This window comes from Pleurodeles waltl, chromosome 4_2, assembly GCF_031143425.1.
Source record: "Pleurodeles waltl isolate 20211129_DDA chromosome 4_2, aPleWal1.hap1.20221129, whole genome shotgun sequence".
NCBI lineage: Eukaryota > Metazoa > Chordata > Amphibia > Caudata > Salamandridae > Pleurodeles > Pleurodeles waltl.
Genome location: NC_090443.1, coordinates 268,267,813 through 268,295,699, shown reverse-complemented (window position 1 = coordinate 268,295,699; position 27,887 = coordinate 268,267,813). Strand labels below are relative to the sequence as shown.

At 44.9% G+C, this 27,887-nt stretch overlaps 1 protein-coding gene across 1 annotated transcript in view; it reads right to left on the bottom strand.

Annotated features, from left to right (window-relative positions):
* Positions 1-10,074: 10,074 nt before the first annotated feature.
* Positions 10,075-27,887, bottom strand: part of CDC73 (cell division cycle 73) — a 515,645-nt gene continuing 497,832 nt past the window's right edge. The window contains exon 17 of the mRNA XM_069231104.1: positions 10,075-12,393. Within this exon, the coding sequence (XP_069087205.1) occupies positions 12,357-12,393 (37 nt within the window). The 3' untranslated portion in view covers positions 10,075-12,356. The remainder of the gene's footprint in view (positions 12,394-27,887) is intronic.

Genomic DNA, 27,887 nt, shown 5'->3' with positions numbered 1-27,887 from the left:
GAGGCTGGTGGCAAGATCTTGCAAACCACGTCCCATAAAGCATGGTTATATCTTCCCAGAAGACATCTAGTACTGACTGACTGGAGGACTAGACTGGCTGAGGAAAATATTCACGTTCCGAATGTTACGATTTGTTTGGAATCTCTATTTGGGGAAGTTGTAGGGAATGAATTGGGGCGAAGCCTGTAGGAAGTTGGCTCTGTATGTGCTATTTCAAAGTAAGGAATAGCATGCACAGAGTCCAAGGGTTCCCCTTAGAGGTAAAATAGTGGTAAAAAGAGATAATACTAATGCTCTATTTTGTGGTAGTGTGGTCGAGCAGTAGGCTTATCCAAGGAGTAGTGTTAAGCATTTGTTGTACATACACAGACAATAAATGAGGTACACACACTCGGAGACAAATCCAGCCAATAGGTTTTGTATAGAAAAATATCTTTTCTTAGTTTATTTTAAGAACCACAGGTTCAAATTTAACATGTAATATCTTGTTTGAAAGGTATTGCAGGTAAGTACATTAGGAACTTTGAATCATTTCAATTGCATGTATACTTTTCAAGTTATTCACAAATAGCTATTTTAAAAGTGGACACTTAGTGCAATTTTCACAGTTCCTGGGGGAGGTAAGTTTTTGTTAGTTTTACCAGGTAAGTAAGACACTTACAGGGTTCAGTTCTTGGTCCAAGGTAGCCCACCGTTGGGGGTTCAGAGCAACCCCAAAGTTACCACACCAGCAGCTCAGGGCCGGTCAGGTGCAGAGTTCAAAGTGGTGCCCAAAACGCATAGGCTTCAATGGAGAGAAGGGGGTGCCCCGGTTCCAGTCTGCCAGCAGGTAAGTACCCGCGTCTTCGGAGGGCAGACCAGGGGGGTTTTGTAGGGCACCGGGGGGGACACAAGCCCACACAGAAATTTCACCCTCAGCGGCGTGGGGGCGGCCGGGTGCAGTGTTAGAACAAGCGTCGGGTTCGCAATGGAAGTCAATGAGAGATCAAGGGATCTCTTCAGCGCTGCAGGCAGGCAAGGGGGGGCTTCCTCTGGGAAACCTCCACTTGGGCAAGGGAGAGGGACTCCTGGGGGTCACTTCTGCAGTGAAAGTCCGGTCCTTCAGGTCCTGGGGGCTGCGGGTGCAGGGTCTTTTCCAGGTGTCGGGACTTAGGTTTCAGAGAGTCGCGGTCAGGGGAAGCCTCGGGATTCCCTCTGCAGGCGGCGCTGTGGGGGCTCAGGGGGGACAGGTTTTGGTACTCACAGTCGTAGAGTAGTCCGGGGGTCCTCCCTGAGGTGTTGGTTCTCCACCAGCCGAGTCGGGGTCGCCGGGTGCAGAGTTGCAAGTCTCACGCTTCTTGCGGGGAGATTGCAGGGTTCTTTAAAGCTGCTCCTTTGGATAAAGTTGCAGTCTTTTTGGAGCAGGTCCGCTGTCCTCGGGAGTTTCTTGTCGTCGTCGAAGCCGGGCAGTCCTCAGAGGATTCAGAGGTCGCTGGTCCCTTTGGAAGGCGTCGCTGGAGCAGAGTTCTTTGGAAGGCAGGAGACAGGCCGGTGAGTTTCTGGAGCCAAGGCAGTTGTCTTCTGGTCTTCCTCTGCAGGGGTTTTCAGCTAGGCAGTCCTTCTTGTTGTTGTTGCAGGAATCTAAAATCTTAGGTTCAGGGAATACTAAATTTAAGGGCGTGTTTAGGTCTGGGGGGTTAGTAGCCAATGGCTACTAGCCCTGAGGGTGGGTACACCCTCTTTGTGCCTCCACCCAAGGGGAGGGGGTCACATCCCTAATCCTATTGGGGGAATCCTCCATCTGCAAGATGGAGGATTTCTAAAAGTTAGAGTCACCTCAGCTCAGGACACCTTAGGGGCTGTCCTGACTGGCCAGTGACGACTCCTTGTTGCTTTCTTTGTTCCCTCCAGCCTTGCCGCCAAAAGTGGGGGCCGTGGCCGGAGGGGGCGGGCAACTCCACTAAGCTGGAGTGCCCTGCTGGGCTGTGACAAAGGGGTGAGCCTTTGAGGCTCACCGCCAGGTGTTACAGCTCCTGCCTGGGGGAGGTGTTAGCATCTCCAACCAGTGCAGGCTTTGTTACTGGCCTCAGAGTGACAAAGGCACTCTCCCCATGGGGCCAGCAACATGTCTCTAGTGTGGCAGGCTGCTGGAACCAGTCAGCCTACACAGATAGTCGGTTAAGTTTCAGGGGGCACCTCTAAGGTGCCCTCTGTGGTGTATTTTACAATAAAATGTACACTGGCATCAGTGTGCATTTATTGTGCTGAGAAGTTTGATACCAAACTTCCCAGTTTTCAGTGTAGCCATTATGGTGCTGTGGAGTTCGTGTAAAACAGACTCCCAGACCATATACTCTTATGGCTACCCTGCACTTACAATGTCTAAGGTTTTGCTTAGACACTGTAGGGGTACAGTGCTCATGCACTGGTACCCTCACCTATGGTATAGTGCACCCTGCCTTGGGGCTGTAAGGCCTGCTAGAGGGGTGTCTTACCTATACTGCATAGGCAGTGAGAGGCTGGCATGGCACCCTGAGGGGAGTGCCATGTCGACTTACTCATTTTGTTCTCACTAGCACACACAAGCTGGTAAGCAGTGGGTCTGTGCTGAGTGAGGGGTCTCTAGGGTGGCATAATACATGCTGCAGCCCTTAGAGACCTTCCCTGGCATCAGGGCCCTTGGTACCAGAGGTACCAGTTACAAGGGACTTATCTGGATGCCAGGGTGTGCCAATTGTGGGATCAATGGTACATTTTAGGTGAGAGAACACTGGTGCTGGGGCCTGGTTAGCAGGGTCCCAGCACACTTCTCAGTCAAGTCAGCATCAGTATCAGGCAAAAAGTGGGGGGTAACTGCAACAGGGAGCCATTTCTTTACAAAGCCTAAACCACCAAACTTTCTGCTGTAGGGTGTCAAAAAGTCATGGTCACGTAGCAATGGCAACCAGCCTGTTCACTGGTGAACAGGAACAAAACTTAAGACCAGGTACCCATAAGGGTGCCACAATCAGTATTTCATTAAATGGAAGCGTTCTGGTGAAGTTTGTCCAGGATGTCAGCACCTTAGTTTTGACTTTCATAGTTGGCATTTTTAATTCCAGGAGTTCCCCTGCCTGTCTCAGAACAGCAAAGGAGCCCAGAAAACAAATCGGCTGGATGCTGTTTCCCCATACAGGACCAAAAGAGAAACATAGAAATCTTACAATGTGCTTGCCCTACGGGATGGTTCCCTCCGTGGATGACTGCGCCACATGGGGTACAGTCTTCACTGCAATTTATACTACCAGACATGGTACTCCGACACTTGCCAATTTACGGGAGGTATTAAAACAAATTCAGAGTGAGCATGGGGCTGTACCAGGTCTAGATTTGGGGATGAAACGTATGCGTAAGTTTGACGCAGTCTCCTCAATCATACTCAGTAATATTAAAGGGGAAGCGGTAGCACTGGCTATATGCCAGAGCCTCAGAGAGATTCCACATTTGGATCAGGAGAAACAGTTAAAAAAAATTATTTTTGACATCCATACCAGTATAGGACAGGATAGTTTGGGAGCAAAGCTGAAGAAGCTAGAAGAACAAGTTACTTACCTTCGGTAATGCTTTTTCGGGTGGCTACAGTAGCTACCTGTGTATTCCTCAACTTATGAATTCTCCCAATGCACCAGCATTCAATGGAAATTTTCTTCCTAGCTCTCCATGTCGACAAGGACGTCAGAATTGCAAAGCTCGGCACGCGACTCCGTCTGACATCATTGTGGCAATAAGTCGTCCTCGCCGGGGTGCTGACGTCTGTTCCCTTTTTTCCGCACCTTCGATGCTAATGTTTTTTTTCTGGCTCTCAAACAGTTATTGTTTTGAGGAGTTGTTGTTGAGTTACAATGTCTCCACCGAAAAAATAGAGACTTAAGCCTTGTTATGAGTGCTGGGGTCGCATGTCGGTGACAGATCCTCATGAGAATTGCTTGTAGTGCCGGAGCTCGGACCATGACAGATCCTGATAATTGCTTGTGGTGCCTGAGCTCGGACCACGACGTAGAGGGATGCGTGTCCTGCCAACGGATGAACCTGTAGGTCTTGAAGGAGAAAGGGGCTAAGCTTTTCTTGGTGAAAGCTAAGGAGGAGAAAAGGGGTCATCGAAGATCCTCGCGTAAGTCTTCGAGGTCGCATAAGAAGCGACACCGGCGCAAATCTTGATGCCATTCTTCCAGGGATCGGTCTCGGTCCCCTCCGAGACAGGGCCATGTGGCATGGGAGATCAGTCCTACAGTGATGCCTCAGAGTCCACAGGATTCTCTGGCGGCGACGTTGATGGAGATCTCCGAGTCCCCGGTGGACCCTATGGCTCAGTTTTCTCCTGTGTCCACTCAGGGTCAGGAATCGGGTGTGCAGGCATCAAAGTTGGTTCAGACGCCTTAGGAGGAGCAGAGGTTTCCTGCCTTCCCGACTCCGGGAGCAGATCCATCAGCATTCCACAATGCTATGTTTAGCTTTTTTAACAGAGCTATGGTCCTCACTGGTGAGCCTGCTGGTCCCACAGGTCCGTTAGCGTTTACGCTGGGTACGCTGGCACCATACAAGCAGGCTCAGTTTGTACTCTTCTATCCAGGTTAAGCATGCTAGTTTGGCGCTGATGACTTCGCTACCCCTAATGATGCTGCCGACGGCGCTGATTGAGTCTATGACGGCGCCGGATAAATCCCTTTCGACCCACAGTCTCTTCATCTTCTCCTCCGCAGCATCCATCCGCTTTGAAACAATTGTCGGCAGCTAATTCTCTGTCGACGCCACATTTGGAGTCTAGACTGAGGTCGATGAGAAGGGACTTGAGGCTCTTGGAGAAACAGGAGTATCGGCAACAGTTGTTGGAGGAAGGAGAAATCCCGGAGCCTATGGGTGAATTCCAAGGCCTAGACTCTGCAAATGGCTTGGATACATCCCCTGAGTGGGATTTCTCATCCCCTGGAGAGCTCACAGCGGAGGCAGCTTCTTACCACAGTGTAATAAGAAAGGCTGCTGAGTTTTTGGATCTTCCTTTGCCCGCATCAGAGACTAAGACAAACATTTTAACGGAGGTGTTACATCCATCGGCTACATCTTTTGAGCCTCTCCTCCCTTTTAATGATGCCCTTATTGAGCCCATTCTGGACATTTGGAGGAAGCATGTCATGACTCTGGTGGTTTCCAGGATTGTGGCTAGGAGGTAGAGTTGCTCCAGGGAATCTGCAGTTTCTTTCTCAGTATCCTACGCCTGAGAGCTTGGTGGTGCAAGCTTCTTGTTCTGCGAGGTCTGCTCCTGGTTCCTTCCCTACGACTCCTTCAGATAGGGAGTCTAAGCGTATGGAGCAAACTCGTGTAGTATGGCCTTGGAGTCTCTCAATGCTACGTGTGTGCTGGAGAGGTATGTCCAATGCCCTCATGGACTCGGCGAGAGCTGTTGTGCCAAGATTGCCTCAGGATGTGCAGGGACAGTTTGTTGAACTCCTGTTGGACAGTCAAGCGGCAGCCAAACAGATTATTCAATCTGGCTTGGACACAGCAGATTTGGTTGCCAGGGCGATGGGCACATCAGTGGCAACCAGGAGGCATGCCTGGCTCAGGGCTTCTGGTTTCTCCATGGATGTCCAGACCACCCTTACGGACCTGCCTTTTGATGGAGAAAAGTTGTTTGGGGCCAAAGCAGACTCAGCTTTAGAACGATTTAAAAACAGAAGAGCTATTGCGAGGTCTTTGGGGCTCCAAGCTTCATCATCTACACCCCTCAGATCTTTTATAAGATTCAGGGGTTTTGGCCGGGGGTCCTCTTTCCATGGAAGGCCACAATTTAGCATGCAGCAACCTGCCAACCCTCTTTACAGATCTTATAGAGTTTGGGGGAAGGGTTAGGATGCGAGGAGCCACTCCGCAGCCTTCCGCTTCATCCTCTTCCTCTGGAGAGCCCATCAAGGAAAGAGGCCCTAGTTTTCTCTCTATTTTTCATCATGTTTTTCCCATAGGGGGAAGGTTATCTCCTTTTCTCCGCAAGTGGGAGTTAATCACATCAGACTCTTGAATGCTGAGTATTGTGGGGAAAGGTTATACCCTTTGTTTCAGGAGTTTTCCCCTCTCATGCCTTCCCGTCATTCGTTTTGCACAGAAGATCATCTCCAGTTGCTTTAACAGGAGGTGCAGGTCCTTTAGTTAAAAGGTGCAGTGGAGTTAGTTCTGGAGCAGGAGAAGGGTCAGGGATGTTATTGAAGGTATTTCCTGATTCCCAAGAAGGATGGTCGATTGAGGCCTATCCTGGATCTAAGGATTTTGAATTGGTGCCTCAAACAGGAGAAGTTCATCATGCTGACCCTAGCACAGATGCTTCTTGCGTTGAACAAGGAAGACTGTCAACTTGCAGGATGCTTATTTTCATATCCCCATTCTGAAGTCGCACAGGAAGTATCTCCGGTTTGTGGTAGGGTCGCAACACTACCAGTTTACGGTCATTCCTTTTGGTCTTAATTCTGCACCTTGATTCTTCACGAAGGTGATGGCAGTGGTTGCAGCGGACCACAGAAGTAAGGGAGTATCTGCATTCCTTTACCTGGACGATTGGCTGATCAAAGCCAGGTCCCCAGAGCTCGTGCTAAATCACTTGCAGTGACAACCCGGTTGTTGTTCAACCTGGGCTTAACAGTAAATGTGCCCAAATTCTCACCTGGAGCCCTCTCAGCGCCTCCTGTTCATAGGGGCAGTACTGGACACAACATTGAATTGGGCCTACCCTCCAACTCACAGGATTCAGGACATTCAGGCGTTGATTCTAATGTTTCAGAATGGAGCGGCTGTTCCAGTCTTCAAAGTCCTACATCTGCTCGGTCTGTTTGTTTCTTGCATTCTGTTGGTCAGGCTAGCACGTTGGCACATGAGGGCTATCCAGTGGTGCCTCCGCAAGCAGTGGTTTCAACACAAAGGGGATCTCGAGGAATCGATAACTATCTCCAGAGAAGCTACTGTGGATCTTCAATGGTGGGCTATGGACGGCAACCTTTTCCAAGGAAGGCTGTTTTGCCTTCCACCTCCAGTGGCCACGCTCATAACAGATGCTTCCACTCTTGAGTGGGGCGTTATCTGGGGGACCTCGAGATCAAAGGTTATTGGTCTCCAGTGGGACAGATGTTTCACATCAATCTGTTAGAAATATGGGCAATACGTCTGCCTCTCAAGACCTTCCTCCTGTCCCTTCGCAGTCAGTCAGTTCAAGTCTTGACGGACAACACTACTGCGATATGGTACATCAACAAGCAGAGAAAAGTAGGATCGTACCTTCTCTGCAGAGAGGCTCTGCGGCTCTGGTCCTGCGCACAGGACCAATGGATCTGCATAGTATCAAACCATGTGGCCGGAGTTCTCAACACACGTGCGGACAGTGTCAGTAGGCGTTTTTCGGACGATCACGAGTGGCGTCTCCATCCAGACCTGGTTCTTCACATATTCCGGATGTGGGGTTCCCCACAGATAGACCTGTTTGCCACTCAGGAGAACACACACTGCCCATCATTCTGCAACCTCCAGTATCCGGTGCAGGGGTCGTTGGGAGACGCGTTTCAGACGTCTTGGTGCGACAAGTTGAATTACACGTTTCCTCCCATACCTTTGATCCCTCAAGGTCTGAGGAAGATTCGCCAAGATCGGGCTCAAGTCATTTTAATAGTCCAAGATTGGCCAAGAATGGTGTGGTACACAGAAGTTCTCCAACTCTCACTGTGCCTGCCGCTCTGTCTCCCTTAAAGGATAGACCTCCTCTCGCAGTTTCTACACCTCACCTCCAGAGCCTGCACAGACATGCCTGAAGATTGACCGGGGCAATCGGAGTTCTTTTTCTCTCCCTCCAGAAGTGGTGGATGTTATCTTATCAGCCAACCTACACTCCACCAAGACTGTTTATGCCAGCAGATGGACAAAATGTGTTACTTGGTGTGGAGAAAGGCAAATTGATCCCTTAAAGGCCCATCTGATGTTTTGCTTTTTGCCATTACCTTGGCACAGAAGGGTTGTGCAGTTGCGACTATGAAGGGTTATTTGTCAGCGCTGTCTGCCATTCTTTGCCTTCCTGATCAACCTTCCTTGTTTAAGTCCCCTATAGTTATTAGGTTCCTTAAAGGGTTAACTAACAAGTTTCCTCCCACTCAGTTTGTCATGTGGGGTTTGAATTTCGTTCCGACTTTTTTGATGGGTTCACCGTTTGACCCTATGCATTCTTGCCCGTTGAGGCTTTTAGTTTTAAAAACTGTTTTCCTAACGGCTATCACGTCAGCTAGATGTGTGAGTGAGCTTCAGGCTCTTAGTGTGAAACCTCCTTTTACAACCTTTCATGCTGACAAGATGGTGTTGAGAACCAGGGCGACTTTCCTTCCTAAAGTGGTGAGTCTATAACACACTCGACGTTTTACCCTTCTCCCCATCCATCGGAGGAGGAAAGACTTCATCGCTTGGATCAAAGAGGTCCCTGAGTTTCTACATCGAGAGGACAAAAGACTTTAGAGTTGATGATCAACTTTGAGTTGGATATGTGGGCAAGATGAAGGGCAGAGCCGTCCACAGGAGAACGCTTTCCAGGTGGGTCAATCTTTGCATAAAGATATGTTATTCGCTAGCAAAGAAGGTTCCTCCTGAAGGTATTGGGGCCCATTCCACTAGCGCTAAGTCTGCTACTTCGGCCTTGGCTAAAGGCTTCCCAGTTGCTGAAATTTGTAAGGCCGCAACCTGGGCTTCCAACTACACTTTCGTGAAGCGTTATTGCTTGGACTCGGAAAGTTAGGAGGGACTGCCATTTTGCACAGCAGTAATCCAACTGGAGTCTTTCATGGATCCTTGGGGCATGAAGGCACACCACATCAAGCCCGGAGAGTGCCAAAGATTTGCAACATGGTCTCTAAGGGTCTCAATTTGTTACAATATTGCAGATGGCCCCAGAAAGTCAGTGTGCATTGTAATGAGCTGCAGAATTGACCCCTCGCAAGAGACCGGGAATGAGACAAAAAGGAACCCTGATGTCCTTGTGACTTCTCAACCTGAAAATGATGGGACTGGAACGAATCCCGCTTGACCTTCTTGTGCTCCTGCTTTGACTTTACAAAAGACTGGGACCGCGATAAAGACTTGTCGCTGGGATGGCCCTACGAAAGCAAATGGGTCAGACGTTCAACTTCAAGCAGGAGTGGGACTTCTGTGCCTTCTTTCAGTATTAGGTGATGTGCAGTTTTCACTTCACGTTCCCGCTTTGCCTTCAGATTCAGAAGGTCACACCACTTGCAGGACTAGTAGTTGTGCACCAAATGTAAACAGCCAGCAGCAGTCCCTACAAGGCTTTAACTCAGTCATCTAAGGAGAAGACATCATTCTGTTGTACACTGGAAAAATGCAGAATTTTATAAGAAAAATCTCTTTAACCAATGAGGAAAATGTTGCAAGCAAGCACCAGATCCACATAAGAAGGTAGGACAGAAAGGAGGGAAGTGACATCAATATACAGGAGTGGGACTTATATGCAAATACATTGTCACTTCCCGGGTGGAACTACGTCAACAAGGAGACCCACTGGCATGCAGTAGAGATACTGTTTAAATATTTTGTATCTTGTCTAGCTTCTGATGAATTTCTAAAGGTGCGGAATATGTAGTTAGAAGTAACCATCAAAACATGATGTATAAATCTAAAACTCCTTAAGTCAATAAATATATGATTTATTATGTGTCTTGTGTACTGCATTTATTTTGCTTTTTATTGAAAGAAATTGGGATAGGATGCTGTACATTAGATTGGGAACACCATGCGGTCTGCAATGTTGTAAAGGATCAAATAAAAGATATGGAGTCTGGAATGAGGTAGAGTGTCCTAGTTTCAACAGCTGGTGGCTTAACAGGCAAAGGAAGGTTGTCTATCATATATGCTGTATTTAAAAACACGTGATAGTAAAACCTATGGAGAGTGTTCCTTTCTGGCCCACCAAGCAGCTACTGCGTTGAGAACACAAGAATTGGTGCTGAAAATATCATTTGGAAATGCAGAACCAGGATACAGCAGTAAGATGTCTGAAAGATCAGTCTATTAACTTTGCCATAGTTTTCTTTAGGTTTTTTTTGCATTTTTATTACAAACAGTTCAAGTATAGACAAACATTTGAAATACTTTTTTTTTTTTTTAACAAAATACATATTTGTGTACACCCGTTTTACCTCCTCCAATTACATCTGTAATGACTTGCACAATGATAAAAACACATTCTGTCCTGTCCACTTTCCCTCTTTTTTTCCAATTATAGTTTAACTGTGCAACCTATGTATGGGGGGGGGGGGTCGGTGGAAATGCCCTTATCCAAGGTGCATGAATAGCTAAAAATTGACCCAAATATTGGAGATGTATTATTTCATTTTAATTTTGTGCACATCTTTACCAGAAGAAGAAGATAACTAATCCTTACTAGATATATCTTTTCTAGCTTTGGGGTACTGATAGTGTGATCTAAAGTTGGCTCACTTCTCGTTTCAAACTTTGGCAAACAATGATCACAGTTCAACACAGGTACCCTATTTCAATGTCCCAAATAGACTTTACTGCATTTTAGTATATACATAGACTCGATTTACACCATGTCTAAACCATATATCAGTCGGAACACATTTTACAGCTTATATATCATACTTTATGTCTTTTTTTTGGGCCAACAACGGGATTTAAAGGATAGATGACAACCCAAAAAATAGATTTAAAAAAAATGGCTGTTAGGCAAATATATACATTCTGTCCACATGACATGTGGGTCCCTGTTGAAAAAGAGTGGGGAAACGGGGATTGCATTGTGACAGTCAATTCTTCATCCAACATTTGGACACCTGCTGAAAAAGGGGTTTGGGAGGGCTGAATATTGCAGGCACCTCTACATCTGGAAAGGTGCGCACATACTGAAAGGGTACATTCATAACTATTGACCATGGCAGAGAGATCTGAAAATAAATGTATTATAAAGACCATATAACACTAAGGTCTTTCTTTGATAATGTCAGAAATCAAATCAGGCTTTGTATCTATCTAGCCTGAGCTAGCCTTGTTCTGGGCTAACAGAATCATCAGCTGTTATTTTAAATCAAATTGTAATTTTGTAAAGTGATGCTTTCATTTCTACATTTTTTAATGAAGTGCTTCATGTTCGGAAAGTGTGGAAATGGCTGCAAAGTTTGAGCGGAGACTGCTTTCATAACAATTAGAAAAAACGCAACTATGTATACTTATAACTGAGCGGTGTTCATCGTAGAAGGAATGATACAATAAATGCAAAACAAGCATGAAGTAAAACAAACATTTACTGTAAGCTTATATAAACCTCAGAGAACAAAAGGGTAGCCTTGATGAGTAAGGGATCCCAGGAAAGTGCAGCTGAGCAGACTCTGGATTATGTGTATTGCAACAAGAGCATCAGGCAGGATGGGCTCTAGGCTCTATGTATTCGGATTCTAGTTGTTGTTCGTTATCTGAGTTAACGCACTAGGAAACCTTATGAACAAAGAATGCATTTACACTACTTCAACCTTCCCCCAAAACATGGGCAAACAGAATTAGCAAACCACTGTTCATTTCCTGTATAAACAAATATTTTCTTCAAGAACATTACATTCTGTAAAGTACACCAATGCACACTCACTAAAAATTATATTTCACACAGTTTGTATGAAGCGAATGTTTAAAGGTTCAACATTATCTTAATAGATTCATAACAAAGATTACAAAATTATCAGAGAAACTTGGATATTGTAATAGTTTTACATTTTTTGTACATCCCTTTTACACTTTTTCCCGAGGGATAAAATATACAATACATACATCGGGGCCTTTTTGATTCACGTAGAGCAAGCTTTTACACAATGATTAGTTCATCTAGCCCACACAGCTGCGTTGAAGTAACGCCTATCTAGAAGTATTTTCAGGGAGCAAGTGGAAAGGAAAAAAATAAATCGTTTTCAAGCAAGGTGTCTACCTTGCCTGCTATACAATTGCTTTTGCAATCTGCGTAAAGAAGAAAAGATATACATATATTTGCTAAACCTTAACAAAATACATTTCAACAAATGAGGGATGAGAAACTACCAAAATGTACAATTTGCCATGTAGACTAAAGACTAACGTTATTAAAAAAAAAAATAACAAGCAAAGCCCCGGTTCTTTCTTATTTTAAGTAACTGTCCGTATCAGTATGTCACTTCAAGTCTTATGGAAGAGCCTGGAAACAACCCAGTGTTTGGAAGTTCAAGGTGAATGTCAACAGTCCCAGCCTTCCACGTTCAACAGCTTGTTGTACTGTCCTCTGCTCAAGCGCCTCAGAAATTGGCAGCAACAGGAGTCCAAGCACTTCAAAATCTCAAGTGAGATTTATTTTTCACCATGTACCTGTAAAGAGGGAATGAAGAAAGTGAGTCGTACAGAATGCTGAAGGATTCTTAAAGGGTGCACCATTTGCAGGGGCCCTAGAAGTCATAAGCGGGCTGTTCGAAGCAAACACATCACATTTAACACCAACATTAGCTCCTAATTGTTCCACCTGCGTGGAACCAGAGCGCAGCGGAAAGCGCTGCCTTCTACCAGTGGTGCTGATGTCATCTTGCCTCCCAGCATCTCTATAAATAGAAGACCGGGTGAGTAATGTGCAGATCCGGCCTTGAGTGTGCTAATGCCTTTCATAGCTTCAGTTTAAACCAAGACCAGTGTAAGCTTCGAGCAAGGCTAGAACACGACCGAATAATTTCACAAGAGAATGGCAAACTGAGAACACATTTGCTACAATTGTTATTAAAAACTAAGTCAGTCAAAAACAGATAGTGTGAACAGTTATTTACAACATAACTAACCGTTTATATTCAACTAAAGGACAAGGGCTTGAGTGTGTGGAGGGGAAGGGAGTTATGCGGGATCTTTTTTAATCCCTGCTTTCTCATTTGTAACACTGTTGCTAACTTGCCCTTCTGCCTTTCTCTACCTATTCCTCTGTTGCTCGGGGTCAAAGTTCAATGATGAAAAATAAGTTTGCGATGGAACTGCAGGAATGACTGAGGTTTGCGTGAGGAAAACCAATTCACTTCCGGGACTGCAACGTAGACAACCTTTTTAAGCACGGTACTTATTGCAGTTTGGTCTGAATTCATCATCTCAGCTGCATGCTTCAAAATCTCATCAACTAAGTCTGTCTGAATTCTGCTCTACCAAACTTAGAACTTCTTAATGTGCACTCTAAATTTTTCGTATTTACTTTTTCCTATATCATTTGCCTTGATCTCGACAATATTGAAATGTGTTTCTCATCAGTCACATACGTTAACACAAATACGTCCATAGAAACCATACTATTTACACAGATATCAATAATCATTAAAATCATACAACAAAAGATAATAAGTTCCTTCAATTTATCATTCTTAAAGCAGCAATCATTTCGCCCTGAAGCTACAGTCACCAAGTAACACACATTAACCAATAATTCAATGGTGATTTTCCATTTCAGGGTGCCATTTTTTTTAAAAATGCATATTTATGAAGATTTTTTACAAATATCCATGAATAAAAACAATCCATTAAATTATGTAATACAGTGCAATTAATACCAAGTAAACAAAAATTTCGCTTTTTTGTATTGGCTGAGAGAATTCTGGCACTGAATAGTTAAGTGTTACAACATAAAATAAATCTTAAAATCCCTTGGTGCAAGTTATGGTCAATAAAATGCAAACACTTCCTGGTCTCGCAGTGATCCTAGTGTTGAATGAATTAAGGGCAGATTTTTAACATCAAAATTCTGCGACATAGCCGCATTTTTTTTTAGTTCTGTTTTTACTAGGATATAGCTCCCATGACTTTATATTAAGGATAATTTTGTGTTTTTTTCCACATTGCTTTATCATTTAAAGTAAGGAAGTTGCCCATTGTCTCACACTATTGAGGTCTGTCCACCAACAAAAGTAAGATACTTTATCTAAACTTTGTTCTCCTAACAGTTTAAAAAAAAGGTGAGTGCGAGCAAAGTTAGTCAACGAGGTCAAACTGAATTCACACCTGATATTGATAGCCTGTATCATAACCTATTTAGGCAAATCTAATACTCTTTTTAATATAACACTTTCTAATTGTTCCCAGGGTGATTTTATATCGGGATTTAAGCTCAAAGTACCATTAATGGAATTTTTAAGAAAGGGCAATTAAAAACAGAGACAAAGAATAACATCTATACTTTCAATTGAACTTTGTAAGTGCCCGGTTAAAAATGACCTTCTTATATTCACAAAATGAAAATATTCTGTCCATTTTAAATTGCCCGTAAAGAGCAAGCCTATTTACAGCTTTTAACGTCCTCTATTTTTCCCTTAGTTAAAAAAAAAAAAAAGAAAGAGAAAAAAGGTTGCTTTTTGCCAAATATCTTTATTGCCTCACTATTTATTTTAAGAAAATTATTTTGCAATATTAAGCAAGGGTATCCAGTCCCCTCTTTAATCCCAACACTGGAAGATCAAATCACGAGTGTTAATGAAGACATGAAATATGTGTATTATCCATTTGAGACAAGAAAGAATGAGTGGGTTTAAGTATAAAAGGGAGATCAGCAAAACAAAGACTAAACAAAATGGAAGCAAGAACACAGCCTTGACACAGGCCATTTAATACTGGAATTTTCTACAGCAATCATCTTAAACTGTCAAGACAGAAATTACAGTTCACAAAACAAAAAGGTTTTCAGTTGAGCCTTAAACAAACTTTCATTCAGGAAAGTGCGAAGGTACATTGGTAAGGCATTCCAGAGACTAGGGGCTAGAAAAGAAAAACGGACTGTCACTAAATCCAATTTTTCGCACGTTAGGGCCTACAGCAAATTATGGTTCACTGAATAAAGTACCCTAGTTGGGAGATTTTGTTTTTAGCCTATCTTGAATATACACTGGGCTGTTCTGATGAATTGCTCTGTCTGTGATCAAGAGTACTTTAAATTTAATTCTAGAATCAACTGGCAACCAGTGAAGTTGCTTTAGGCCTAGCCTAACAGAGTGACTTTTTGACATGTTCAGTACAAGCCAAGCTGCATCTTTCTGGACACGCTAAAGCCAAGTGAGCAGGTCCTGAGAAATTTTAAAAAAGAGAACAATGGCGTAATCTAGTCTGGAAGCAATCAGTGTGTGTACAACCCAAACCCTCCCCCCCCCCCCCGCTCCGGGAGGCTAGAGGAAGGTATTTTAAGAACTTTGTCAATGATTTTAGAAGCCCAAAACAAGGGACAGCCATGGACTGAACTTGGGGTTTAATAGATAAAGCTGTATCCATCAACACCACAAAGATCAAGACTGATTTGCATATGGCTGGGCCCAAAATGGGGTGGCATGAGGAGCAGAAGAAATGATGGATTAAACCTAAAACTGTGACTAAGGGTTAAGTCAATAATAAATACCTCTCAAAGTGTTCCTCATTCCACATCACCCAATCAACAACTAAAACTTTCAAATACCATCAATGCTGAACTGACAATTAAAAGTGAGAGCCAAAAATGAATTTTTAAGAGCTCAAAAAAAAAAAAGAAGAAAAAAAAACTACCAAGACCTACAAAGACCGGAAGAAAAGCATTTTACCAATTCCCCAAAAATATTTTTAAAAAGTGTTTGAAAAATTAACATTGTTTTTTTTAAAAATTATAGTTAACTTAAAAACTATAAATTAGTGTTCTTATTCACAAAACATGTACAAAGCCTTCGATTGAGCTCTGGTGACTCAAGCTATTGCCTAAATAGCGAAATGCCATTGAAAAACCTCTCTGAATCCCCCTGCTATTTCAATAACTGCTATACCTATAAACGAGTTAGGAGAATATTTGTAATGATCCTAGAGCAAATATCATTTGGAATAATTAGTCCATGGTTTTGAGGTAGTCTCCAATCCCCTTTTTAGGGTCGAGCCTCCATCGCATGCGCTTGTGAGACGCTTTAGGAGTTAGAAAAGGGCTCGGAGCCCCGTTGACGTCACGTCAGTTGTGTTTCATTGGTTCGTGGGCTTGCCTGTTAAAATCTGCTTGCTTTCATTAGTGAAAGGCATGCACACGTCATGCCTTTTCCGGTGTTTAGCCCTCCTAGAGCGCAGCGACCGAGTACTGAAAACATGTGAGGCTCGCTGTTTCCCGTCAGGTTTGTGGACTACTTTTTATCATTTGTTTGCAGCGCGATCTGCTAATAGCAGCGCGATCACGCTGTTTTTTTCTTTCAATTTGGAAAGAAAAATCCAGTTGGGAGTTTCCAACTGCTAATAGCTGTAACTCAGAGAAATGCGAGACCCTAGTGCATTGCAAATGCTTGTTAAATATTGGCTTCACAACCACACCATTGTAGGATATGTGAATTTCATAATTCATTGATATCCGCTAAAATATAGGAGCTTAAAATATAGCTCGATATTCCTATTATTGTGGACCACCACAGCCAGGAGATCATCTGGTCCTGTGGCACGAGGACGTTTTAATGGCTGAATAATGTTTCTTACATTTTTAACTGAGAATTATTTGCCAATGTAGTGATCTGTCATATGTTTACTTATGATTTCATTAACAAAAAAAAGTTACATTTTTCTTTTTAACTCACAAGCGCAATTGAAACAATTTTGCATATTTGTATTTACCTTCAAATATACAGCACCACAATTGTTTTTACCTGAAGGCAGCTAGCAACATTTTTTATTCTATATTAATACCTTTGAAGCTTACTTAAAAGGTCATATTGATAAACAAAGTATTTGAATATGTGTAGGGTCAAGATGTGTACTCAAATGCACAATTTCTACTGAAAGAACTCTATTAAAATTATACCATTTTCATTTGTTTTTAAGTCAAGAAACAACGCCAGTTCTCAAAGATAACCCCCCTCAATACACAACACCTGATAATCAATGAACCAATGAAATTGCCATGCTAAAATAAAAACATCTGATTTCTGTAAAGGAATGATTTGTTTGCTGGAGAGTTCAGGAAAATACATCTGTAGAGGCACGCAAATTTCACTTCTGCCAGCCACCTATCATCTGTTCCCCACTAGAACAAATTATAGACAAAGTTCTGAAGACTATTTTTCCTACGATTCTTAAACATCACCTAAAATGTCATCTGTAACTGTAGGTGGTAACATCATATTAAAATTCCCTGCCATTAATATTACTGCTTCTGGATATTCTCCCTTAACTCGCTAAGTGTCCTATTCCGTGTGTCTCATTATCTTTAATATTGTAGATGTCTGGTTTATATGCGTACAAATATTCACCAAAATCAGAATTTCATTTCATGCTGCGTTTTCATGGATTATAATTATCTGAGTACATTTTGAATTATTGTCATTGACACCAATATTTTTAAGCCACCAGACAATATCCCATATCCAATCTGAAAGCCATTCACAATGTAAGCAGCAAATCCTTTTTACCATGTGATACTCTCGCAACCAAGATTCCAGGAGTATTATAATGTGATGATTTAAAATATCTGGCAGAACATTCTCCTTGATTAAGGTTTTCAAGCCATGAACATTTCCGCTTAGTAATTTAATGCTACAGGCGCCCACACCCCCAATATTATTTATCCCAACATACATAGGAATTAATCAAGACCAATCAGACTGTTGAGATAAAATATCATATTAGTTGGATGTTACACATTTGAATGTGGATATCTCCGAGGAACAAAAAGATAGGCCTAGATTTGTGCTCTTTTCTCAAAGGCCTATAATCCTCTACCTCTAAAACCGTAGCAATGGTCTCTTCAGTCAGCAACTTATTTTTCTATTCTCTGTCACTGCCTGTCATCTAGTTTGCAATAATACTAAAGTTTCTCCTTACACCTACATCCCCTCCTCTGCACTTCCCTTTAACAATGCCACTTGCCTCTAGTCTCTAAACCAAGCCTTATGCCCCTGCCAATCAGGCTATCAAGGCTAACATTCCCTCTCTTCTTTTCTCTGGCTCCTACCCTATGCAACAGTCCCCAATTAAAGAACCTTTTCTTGTGGATCTTATACCAAAACAACTCACTCTCAGAACACTAACAGAGAGCTATTCAATTGCAGAAACTCTCTCTCTCGTCTTCAGTCTTTTTACTGATACTGCTGTAAAACTGGCATTCAAACAAGCTAGCCGCCTTTCTCCTCACTTCTCAGACACTTTACGTCTGTTCTATCTGTCCACACTTTTTAAAAATTGCTTGTTCTCTCCCAGCCAGATCCTCCCGCTCACTTGCCTGCCTATTACCTGCATAGACCCACTCCCAGCAATACAACTGACTCTCCGAGGTGGCCCTGCACATAGACAGGATTCTATATGCCTGCACCCCATAAATTTATGCTAAGATGCACTAGCATTAATGAAAAAATCCTCCCTAAAACATTATACAAAAGCTAATGCTCAGCAATGAAACACACCTAAATAATTTAGTTTACCTAGTTCAGTTTGGATACTTGCCTAATAAAGTACGCCATCCCCACAGTACCCATTACCTTTCTCAGGAACCGCCCCAAAATAGAATAAAGAGGTCTCTCTTTTTTAAGAAATCAATTGCCTACACCTCTTTCCTATCATTCTGATGCCAAGTCTTAATGGTCAGGAGTAACCTGACACCCCCCCCCTCCCCACCACCAAGAAATCCCGACTCTTACATAGAGCTCAACCTGGATACCGGACTCTCCGTGCCCAGTCCAGAGCCACCAGGATTACTTGTGCCCAGTCGTTCTTAATCTTCTTGAGAACTCTGGGCAAAAGTGGTATGGGCGGAAAGGTGTACAGGAGGCCTGGGCTCCACTCATGATGAAAAGAGTTGACGAGTGTGTGCTGCCTTGGAAACTCCAAAGCGGAATACTGCTGACATTGTGCAGTCTCTTTGGAGGCAAACAGATCTAACCAAGGCTCTCCCCACTGCTGAAAGAGCCTTGCGCCACCTCCGGATGCAGGCGCCTCTCATAATTTGCTAGCCAACAACTGCTAATTTTGTCCGTCCTGGCATTCAGAGAACCTGTCAGGAGTTGAACCACCAGGGTTATGCCCTGCTGTTCAAGCCATATCCAGAGTCGCCAGGCCTCTTGACAAAGGGTCCACGACTCCACACCTTCCTGCTTGTTGCAGTACCACATTGCGGTGGTGCTGCCCCTGAACACCTGCACTATCTTCCCTTTGACAACAGGAACAAATGCCTTCAATGCTAGCCGGATCGTCCGGCGCTCAGGATGCAGGAGGCCATGAGGCCCATCAGCCTCAGAGTGTCTCACCAAAATCCAGGATGAAGGTAGAAACATCGAAATCATAGCCTGAATATCCTGGACTTGCTGCTCGGGCGCATAGGCCCGAGACTGCTCTGTGTCTAGAACAGCTCTGACGGAAACAGATCGTCTGAGTGGGAGTCAGGTGTGACTTTGGCATGTTTATAGTGAACCCCAGAGAATGCAGGAAATTTGCTGTAGTCTGAAGGTGGGTGACAACAGCCTGGGGTGGAGGAGCCTTCAACAGCTAGTCATCGAGGTAGGGGAAGACCACCGCCATCACTTTTATCACTGGAGGGACACTGCTGAGGTCAAAGGGGAGCACTGTAAACTGAAAGTGCTTGAGGCCCACCCTGAACCGCATGTAACTCCTGAGGGACAGCAGGATGAGAATATGGAAATATGCATCCTGAAAGTCCAACGCTCCCATCCAGTCTGCTTGGTCTGGGGCAGACACGACCTCAGCTAGAGTAAGCTTTTTAAATGTTTCCTTTTTGAGGAAGAGATTGATGTCCCGTATGTCCATGATATATTGAAGACCCTTGTTCTTTTTGGGTATCAGAAAATAGCGGGAATCACAACCACTGCCCACTTTTGCTCTTAGGATCCTTTCTATGGCTTCCTTGGTCAAGAGAGGTGATACACATTTGGTTGGTGAGCGGTTGCCATAACCCAGGAATCCTTAAAGCGCTCCAGCGCAGAGTCTGTCTTTTCAACAAATAGGTGGGACCCATTGAAGGGCATGTCCATAAGGTTTGCCTGGGCATCCCCCGAAAAACCAGAGGTATGTAGCCAGGTGTGGCGTGTAAAGGCCACTGTCAATGAAATGACCCTACCCTTTAAGTCAGTTGTGTCCAAATCACATCCTAAGATAAACTTTGCTGCATCTTTCCCATCCTCAACTGCTTGAGAGAGAATGGGCGCACGTCCTCCGGAACCTGAGGCTCCTCCTGCTCCACCGTATCCCACAAAGTGTGGGGAAATGGCCTAATAGGCATGAGGTGTTTACCGACCTCAATGCCAGGTTGTTGGAAGAAAAGTTTTTCTTTCCAAACTGATCCAGCCACTTGGACTCCTATCCAGAGGTGAAGAAGGGAAGGTGCCACGGGAAGTGGATGCTTGGACTACCTTGCTCTTTGGAGTGGGGTATTGCGCGAGAAAACTAGGGTCGTCCAGTGGCAGGTGATGGGAGTGGCCAATTGTCCTGTTTACAGGAGCCCTTGTGATTAGTTTGGACCACGTTCTGGGCAGGACATCAGTAAGTGCTTCATTGAAGGGTAACTGTTCCGATGTGGAAACCCACCCCCACCAGCCCCCCAGCTGGAGCATCAAAGTCAGGAGGTTAGTCCTGACCTGCACCGAGGACAAAGACCTGCTCTGCCCTACGCACCACCAGTGAATTTGATGCACCTTCCTGTGTAGCCACTGTAGGAAAGAAGAGCAAGCCAGTATCTGGAGAGGTGTCCATTCCACTGGCCTCTCAGTTCCTCATACCAGTCCTAGGGTTCCATATGGATTTCTAGAGGGTCCAAAGACCCCTCCCATTCCTCACCAGTGCCTGGTTGATCGGCACCTGTTGGCACTGTTGACGCCAAAATCGGCGCAGTGCGATGGCATTTTAGCTCATCGGAGATGAGAATGGAGCTTAGCCACCGGGATCGTCTATGTTGGGAGCGGCGCAGAGGACGGTCGACTGTGTGAAGCCAGCACCGCTCTGGAATTGGATCCATGAGGCGCCATCGAGGCTGAAGCTGCCGGTGCAGAACCAGACAGGGGCTCTGCTGACACCACAGGGCCTAAAGGTGCTCCGGTGGGGCTGGCCCATTCAAAAGAAAAGTGTATGGTCTCATAAAACTCCTTTAAATTAGCGGGGGTTGTTCTGGATTCCAAAAAGGGAGGAAGGCATGGAGTCAGCCGAACAGGGAGGCAAAGTTGAAGTCCTTGGACTTCTTCTTGTGCCTCTTCCCCGAATGCCTGGGGACCTCGAGTGGGATGAAGAGAACTTGGGGCTCCTGGAGCAGTCCTGGGACCTTCTCCTGGACAGGGGCCATGTCCTCTAAGGAGTTGCACTGGCTGATGTTAGCTGCAGGGCTGTCATTAGCTTCAGGGACCACTTCCTCAAAGCTTTCAGAGCCATGGTCCGGCAGTCTGACCACGACTTTAAGTCGTGGTCACTGGTGAGACACCAAAGGCATACCTGATGGCGCTCCGTCACTGACATTGTTCAATGGTCGGTGCCACACTGCTTGAATCCAGTCTTCCTCAAGGTCATCCTTGCACAAACAAAAAATCTCTTAACAAAAAGGTCAAAAAGGCCAGTCACAAAAAGACAGTGGGGTAGCTCTGCTCTGGGTCTGCTCTTAACCTGTGTGCAATGAAAAGAACTAACATACGCACGCCTGGGTGGTGACTTTATAGGCGACTTTGACGTCACAGACGGCTCCAACGACTCCACGTGGATTTGAATGCCCAATGGCTTGGGCAGGGGTGCTGCTCAGCAAAAGTTCCAGATTACAAGCTGACTCCTGAAAATCCTAAAGGTAAAGAATCTGCAGCTAGAAGTCTATCAGATTAAGAAAAACATTGGTTCATCAAAGTCACATTTTTCAACAATAGACAGTATTATGTTTGAGTATAATAGGATAAAATAAAAAACAAGATGGATTCCACATCACATAGAAAAATTGGAATTCCACAGGCTCACCTTTCAGGGGCAAAGAGGGCGTGATCTTTAGAAGGGCAAGAGGGTGGGGGAGTTGGGCCTCCAGGATCTGTAGCGTGAATCTCGTCCCCAGTCTAGAGATTACATCTTTTACTCTCTGTCCCACAAAACATACACTAAACTGGACAACTACTTGGGGACCACCGGTATCCAAACTTTACTCATGGACATTGACATTGAACCCCGAAGCCTATCTGACCACTCAGCAGTGTCCCTGACCATCCAGCTTCCTCTACTACGGAGGCAATCCCGCCCTTGGAGGTTGAGCAAGATGCTCTTACAGCATCCTGCAGTGGTGAAACGAATTGAACAGGCCTTCTCGGGATATCTGGAACTCAACGATAACCCAGGAGTTTCCGTCTCCCTAATATGGGAGGCCATCAAAGCAGTCCCACAAGGGGAATTCATACTAATCACAGCAACAGATAATAAGATCAGGAAAAAGAAAAAGTAGCTGCTGAGCCATCGGGTGTTGGAGTTAGAGAGGATTCACAAGCGTACAGGGGCCCCACAGGTCTGACGGCAACTGGAGGAGGCTTTAAACAGCTGGTAGGGCTAGATCAGGATAGAGCAGAATATGCTCTACTCAGATTACGCCACTCGTTCTATGTGGGTGGACACCGTAGTGGTCATTTATTAGCCATCTGTCTCCGTGCTCAGAGAAAGTCATCAGTGGCGGACTCCCTTTGGTTGACGGAGGGGCATGTTATTACTGGAGATTGCCCCATCGCCTCAGCCTTCCGCCAATTTTACTAAACCCACTACACGCCAGTCGTCACATGAGCCCAAGGCATACCTCAAGGGTGCCGACATTGCCCACTTGACATCAGACCAGGCAACAACTTTGGAGAGCCCGATCAAAATATAGAAGGTCATATCGGTGATTGCCAAGGCTAAACCCCATTAAATTGCCAGTAATGGACAGATTTCTGTCAGCATTTTATAGGACCTTCTGCCTACTCTTGGCACCCATTCTGACACGCCTAATCAGTGCAATCACAGGTCCTGATAGGATCCCACCCTCCATGTTGGAGGCGTCCATTGTCGTCCTCCCCAAACTGGGAGAAAAAAAAAAACAACAGTGTGGGTCTTACCGACTAAGACTACTCAATGCTGATATCAAGCTTCTTACTGGCATCCCAGCTACCCACTTGAATCCACTTTTGCCGAGACGGATAGACTCTGGACAGGGAAGATTTGTGCCACACCAACAATGCAGTGATAATACAAAATGCATCCTTCATCTAATGGATAAAGCTGGCTGCACCCACTGGGATATTATACCTCTAGCCCTCGACGCAGAGAAAGCATTCGACAGGGTGCACGGTCCCTATCTGACTGCAACATAAGTCCATTTCAGCTTTTGCCCTAGGTTTTTCTTGTGGATACACAGCACCTACAGTCTGGCGTGGGTGACAGTGCGGGTTAATGGCTTGTCTTCATCGCCATTCCCTATATGCTGGGGCACTAGAGAGGGGTGCCCTTTGTCACCGCTGCTCATGCTCTCTACATAGAGTTGTTTGCCCAAAGGGTTCAGAAAAACCCAAACATAACAGGTGTCTCTTCTGAAGGAGAAATATACACTTAGGCCTTATACGCCGACGATACTCTATTGTCTTTAGACAACCTTCAGGAGGCTCTCCTGGCTCTTCTCTAGGAGATGGAGATCTTTGGCAAGGTCTCCGGCTTCCGAGTTAATATTCAGAAATTCCAAGCCCTTAATATATCGGTACCTCGGAAGGAGCAGCTCTATCTAGAGCAACAGTTTTCAATAAGCTGGAAATGTAAATCCATACCCTACCTAGGACTATATATTGCTCAGATTATCTCTGACACAGCCCACATCAACTACCGCTGACTGCTGCTACGGGAAGAACATGACCTGGCCCAATGGCAATTCTACCCAGTTTCGTGGCTGGGTCTCATTGCCACCCTGAAAATAACGGCCCTACTGAGGATCTTGTATCTCTTTCAAACCCTACCGGTAGAGCCTCCTCCCAGCAGGCTCCAGTCTCTGCAGGGAAAACTCCAACTCTGTGTGGGTTGGGAGGCGAACTCGTTTAAGACGCGTGCTCTGTTACCAGTTACCGACCTAAGCGGGACTGGGTGTTCCCATTCTCTTACACTACTTTCAGGCGGCACAACTTGGCTTTATAGTAAAGTGGTCCAGGGAAGAGTCCGACAGGTGATGTTTATGAACCAAGAGATTGCGGACATGTCATTGTGGAACATCCCGATTTTTAACACGCTCTCCGTGCCCACAGGGCTTGTATTCCCCACCGATCACACACCCAACTATGAAGGCAGGGGATCAGGTTGCGACATGGAAGGGAGCTTACTACATTTCCCTTGCCACTTACCCCAATAGTTCATAATTTGTCCTTTACACCAGGCATGGATTGAAAAAGCCTACAGCTACTTTCATGGTGTTGTTCTCCTGGGCATCTCTTTGATGAGGAGGGTCCATTACATTGCGACACATTAAAATCCAATCATGCGCTTCTGGAGACTGAACCAATGCGTTATTTACAAAACAGTCACTAAATAATGCAGCTGGATGTCCGAGAGCGGGCTCGGAGACCCCTCTCTGCTTTTGAAAAGTGGCTCCTGATGAAGTCCTCTGATAAAGGGCTTATCACCGAAATATATGGCTTCCTGCAACAGACCCCTGCCCCAGTGAAATTCCCAGGGGAAAAAGCTGGGAATGTGAACTTGGGAAATCCCTCACATCCAAAGACTGGGACGAAATATACTACAGGACAGGTCATACAGCTATAAACATGACAAGCATTGAAACTGCAACAAAATTGTTACATACTGATACTTCACACCAGTGCGTATTCATAAATGAGACCCCACTTGTAGCCCAGAGAGTTGGCGGAACTGCTAATCCCTGGGCACACTAACGCATCTGCTGTGGGAATATCTGAAGCTTACAAAATACTGGGAGACAGTGCTAAATGACAATGACCTACACCTAGACAGGCAACTCCCCCACTTTCCAGCCTATATCCTCCTGGGCCTGCCCAACGCTCTCACATATCCTCTGAAATCCCATAGGAGGCGATTAATAGGCCTGGCCCTAGGCGCTGCTACCTGGAACATACTTACACACTGGGGCACTGACACTATCCCTACTCACCTGGGATGAATTCATCACCTGTGGCACGCTCTGGGGATGGAGAAGCTACGGCACAGGGCGACTCCTTTTGTGAGCTATGGGGTCTGTTTTTGGCACTCCTCTCTAGCGAATTTAGGGAACTGACCTGCCCCAAGTACCTTCGACTCTTTGAAACATCTGCTCCGACAATGAACAGGGAATCCTGCACATAGATGTTTCCTTATATTTTGTGTTTATTAACTAGGCAATGTGTTCGGTTGGAGGGTACATGGTAAGGGGTTAGGTTTCTTGCCCTTTTCTTTGTTTCTATTCTCCAGTTATCATCACAGCTCCATAGATCTAAGAAATGTGCCGCCCCAGTGTATGATGGGGATGCATGGCGGTTTAATGTTATACCAATAAAAACAATTTGAACTAAAGCCTGTGGCTGCAAAATCTCTGCCAACAGATTGCTGTAAGTTACCACAGCAGGCAACTACAGGTGCAACATTTGAGTGACTATGTACCACCTAAAAAAAAAAAAAAAAAATAGGTACTTTTGGCAGCTGGGGCCCACTTAAGGTTTAATTGAGTGTAATTCAGTTTCAGGTAACCGGTCTATGCCACTGGCATTTTGAAGGTCAAGGTACAAGCCAGCATCAGCATAGTGAGGGGTGAGCAAATTATCCACCTGCTAGTCATCTTCATTATGAGGAACATGCTCCAGTCCTTGGAAAGCATTGGAGTCAGAACCAAAGAGGACCTTCATGCTACTGAATTTTTTCTGGCAAAGCAGAGGAACAAGAACACTGTCAAGAACAAGAACCTTGTTATGGACAAAAACACTGTCAAACTGAGGTTGACGATATTGCACAGTGAGGCATGGCGGGGTAGCCTTGCAGACATCAGCTCTGGATCAATCAATGGAGTCTGGGCAGGATCCAGAGCTGGAGTAGGGCAGGCACTGGTACAGAACTAACAGTTAAGGGTGTTGAAGTTCGATCTTGTGCAGTAGGTGGGATGAGGCTGAATGAGGTCAGTCAGTGTTGGAAAAGGACCTACCAGAGGAAGGCCAATCGGTGGCACCAAAAGAACAGTTGGGCCCAATAGCACAAGAGAGGGATGTGAAACCATTTTCAAAACTTGCAACATGGCCTCGTTAAAGGCCGCAATCTGCTGCAAAGTTGAAAATGGTCTAGGGAATTCAGAGTGCACTGGTTCCCATACTGGAACTGGGTCGAAACATGACCTCAACATCTGGGTCACCTTCCTTCAGAGACCTGGGATGCTTGCTTTGATTTCTTGTGTTTGGAATTGCCTTCTTACTTAGTCAATAATATGCCAAAAGATGACAAGCTGAAACAAGAATGGTCCCGCAACTTGCAGCTTGACTGATCCTTCTAATGCTTGGCGTCAAAGAGTTGGCTTACTGCTCTCTGATGGCCTTCGGCTGTGTCCTTAAGTCTTTACAGCAGGACCTGGAGTTGTATTTGGTGCAGAAGCATCTAAGGCAGAAATTGTGCACACGTGTAACTGACACTGGCATGTGACAAATATGAAATGGTTTAAAACATTTTGTATTGGGTGGGGGTGGGACGACATTCCAGCACACTGTTGCTTTGTACAGTTTGGAAATCTGTAAAAGAATAAAACCGTGGGAATGTAGCTCCAGACACATGACAAAGGGCGCAGAAAAGAAGTAACTGAGGTCCACACGCAGGGATAGCGCCTGTAGGTGACTCCTCTACTCAGGAGGAAAGTCAGTGGTGACAGAGGTTGGCATGCAGGTGGAACTGCAGAAAGGTTTTGGATTAAGTCTAGCACTTGGTGAGATTCACAACGTTAGAGATGTATGGTAAGAAGTAATCACCCCAAATGAAAATCTGTTCCATCTGAAGGCATGGTTATGCTTAATTGTGGTGATCCTGGTATTTCCAAGTCCTTAGGAGAGAAGTTGCCAGATGAAGGTGATTCGTGTTGCGGTGAAGGTCCCAGTGATCCATGGTCAGTATGCAAGAATCCAGCCAGAACTGGATAAGCAACTGACATGACACACAGATCTGTGTTATTAAAACGAGGAGCATAGTTTAGTGTTCATCTTGTTCAGAGCGTCAGTATCAGTGGAATGAGGAGGGACAAAGCATGAGCAAACATCATGAACTGGTTTCTCAAAAACACTTTCCTGTGCATCCGTGGGCACTAGAGGCTTCATGTTAAGTATTGACTTTTGATATTCTGTAAGTGACAAACAGAGCCCATTGCAGTGTTCCTATATCTAAAATATGATCTTCTACAGTCTGTCGACTATCTGCCAGTTCTGAGAGCTCATACTCATTCTCCTTAAAAAGACAAACATGTGTTGCTAATACCAGAAATAGGTTCCAAGAAGAGTGAAATGATGTGATTGATCACATAGGACTACAATTGCTGGGTTTCTTGAGAGCAGGTGGAACCTCACCTTACCTTCTTTCAATAAATAGAAGGGCTTGGTCATGTTGTCTACCCATTTCTTTACCTGAAAAGTTTTCACATGTGTAAGAAGGTCTTTGGCAGTCATTCTAACGACCTTCAAGCTTTTAGTACCATATGAGGAAACCAATGGCTGCAAGTTGAAAGTTTCTGCAGATGTGACAACCCACTGCCACCTTTCACAGAGATGTCCACTGTTAAGGAGTACTGCGGTTCCTGCATACAACAATTGACTCTTAAAGATGTGTGCCTTGACATGTAACAAGGGCGACCTTCAGAAAAAGTTCTGGTTTGGTCCTTCTTTGTTCTACTATTCTGCTCCATGATGCTACTGAGC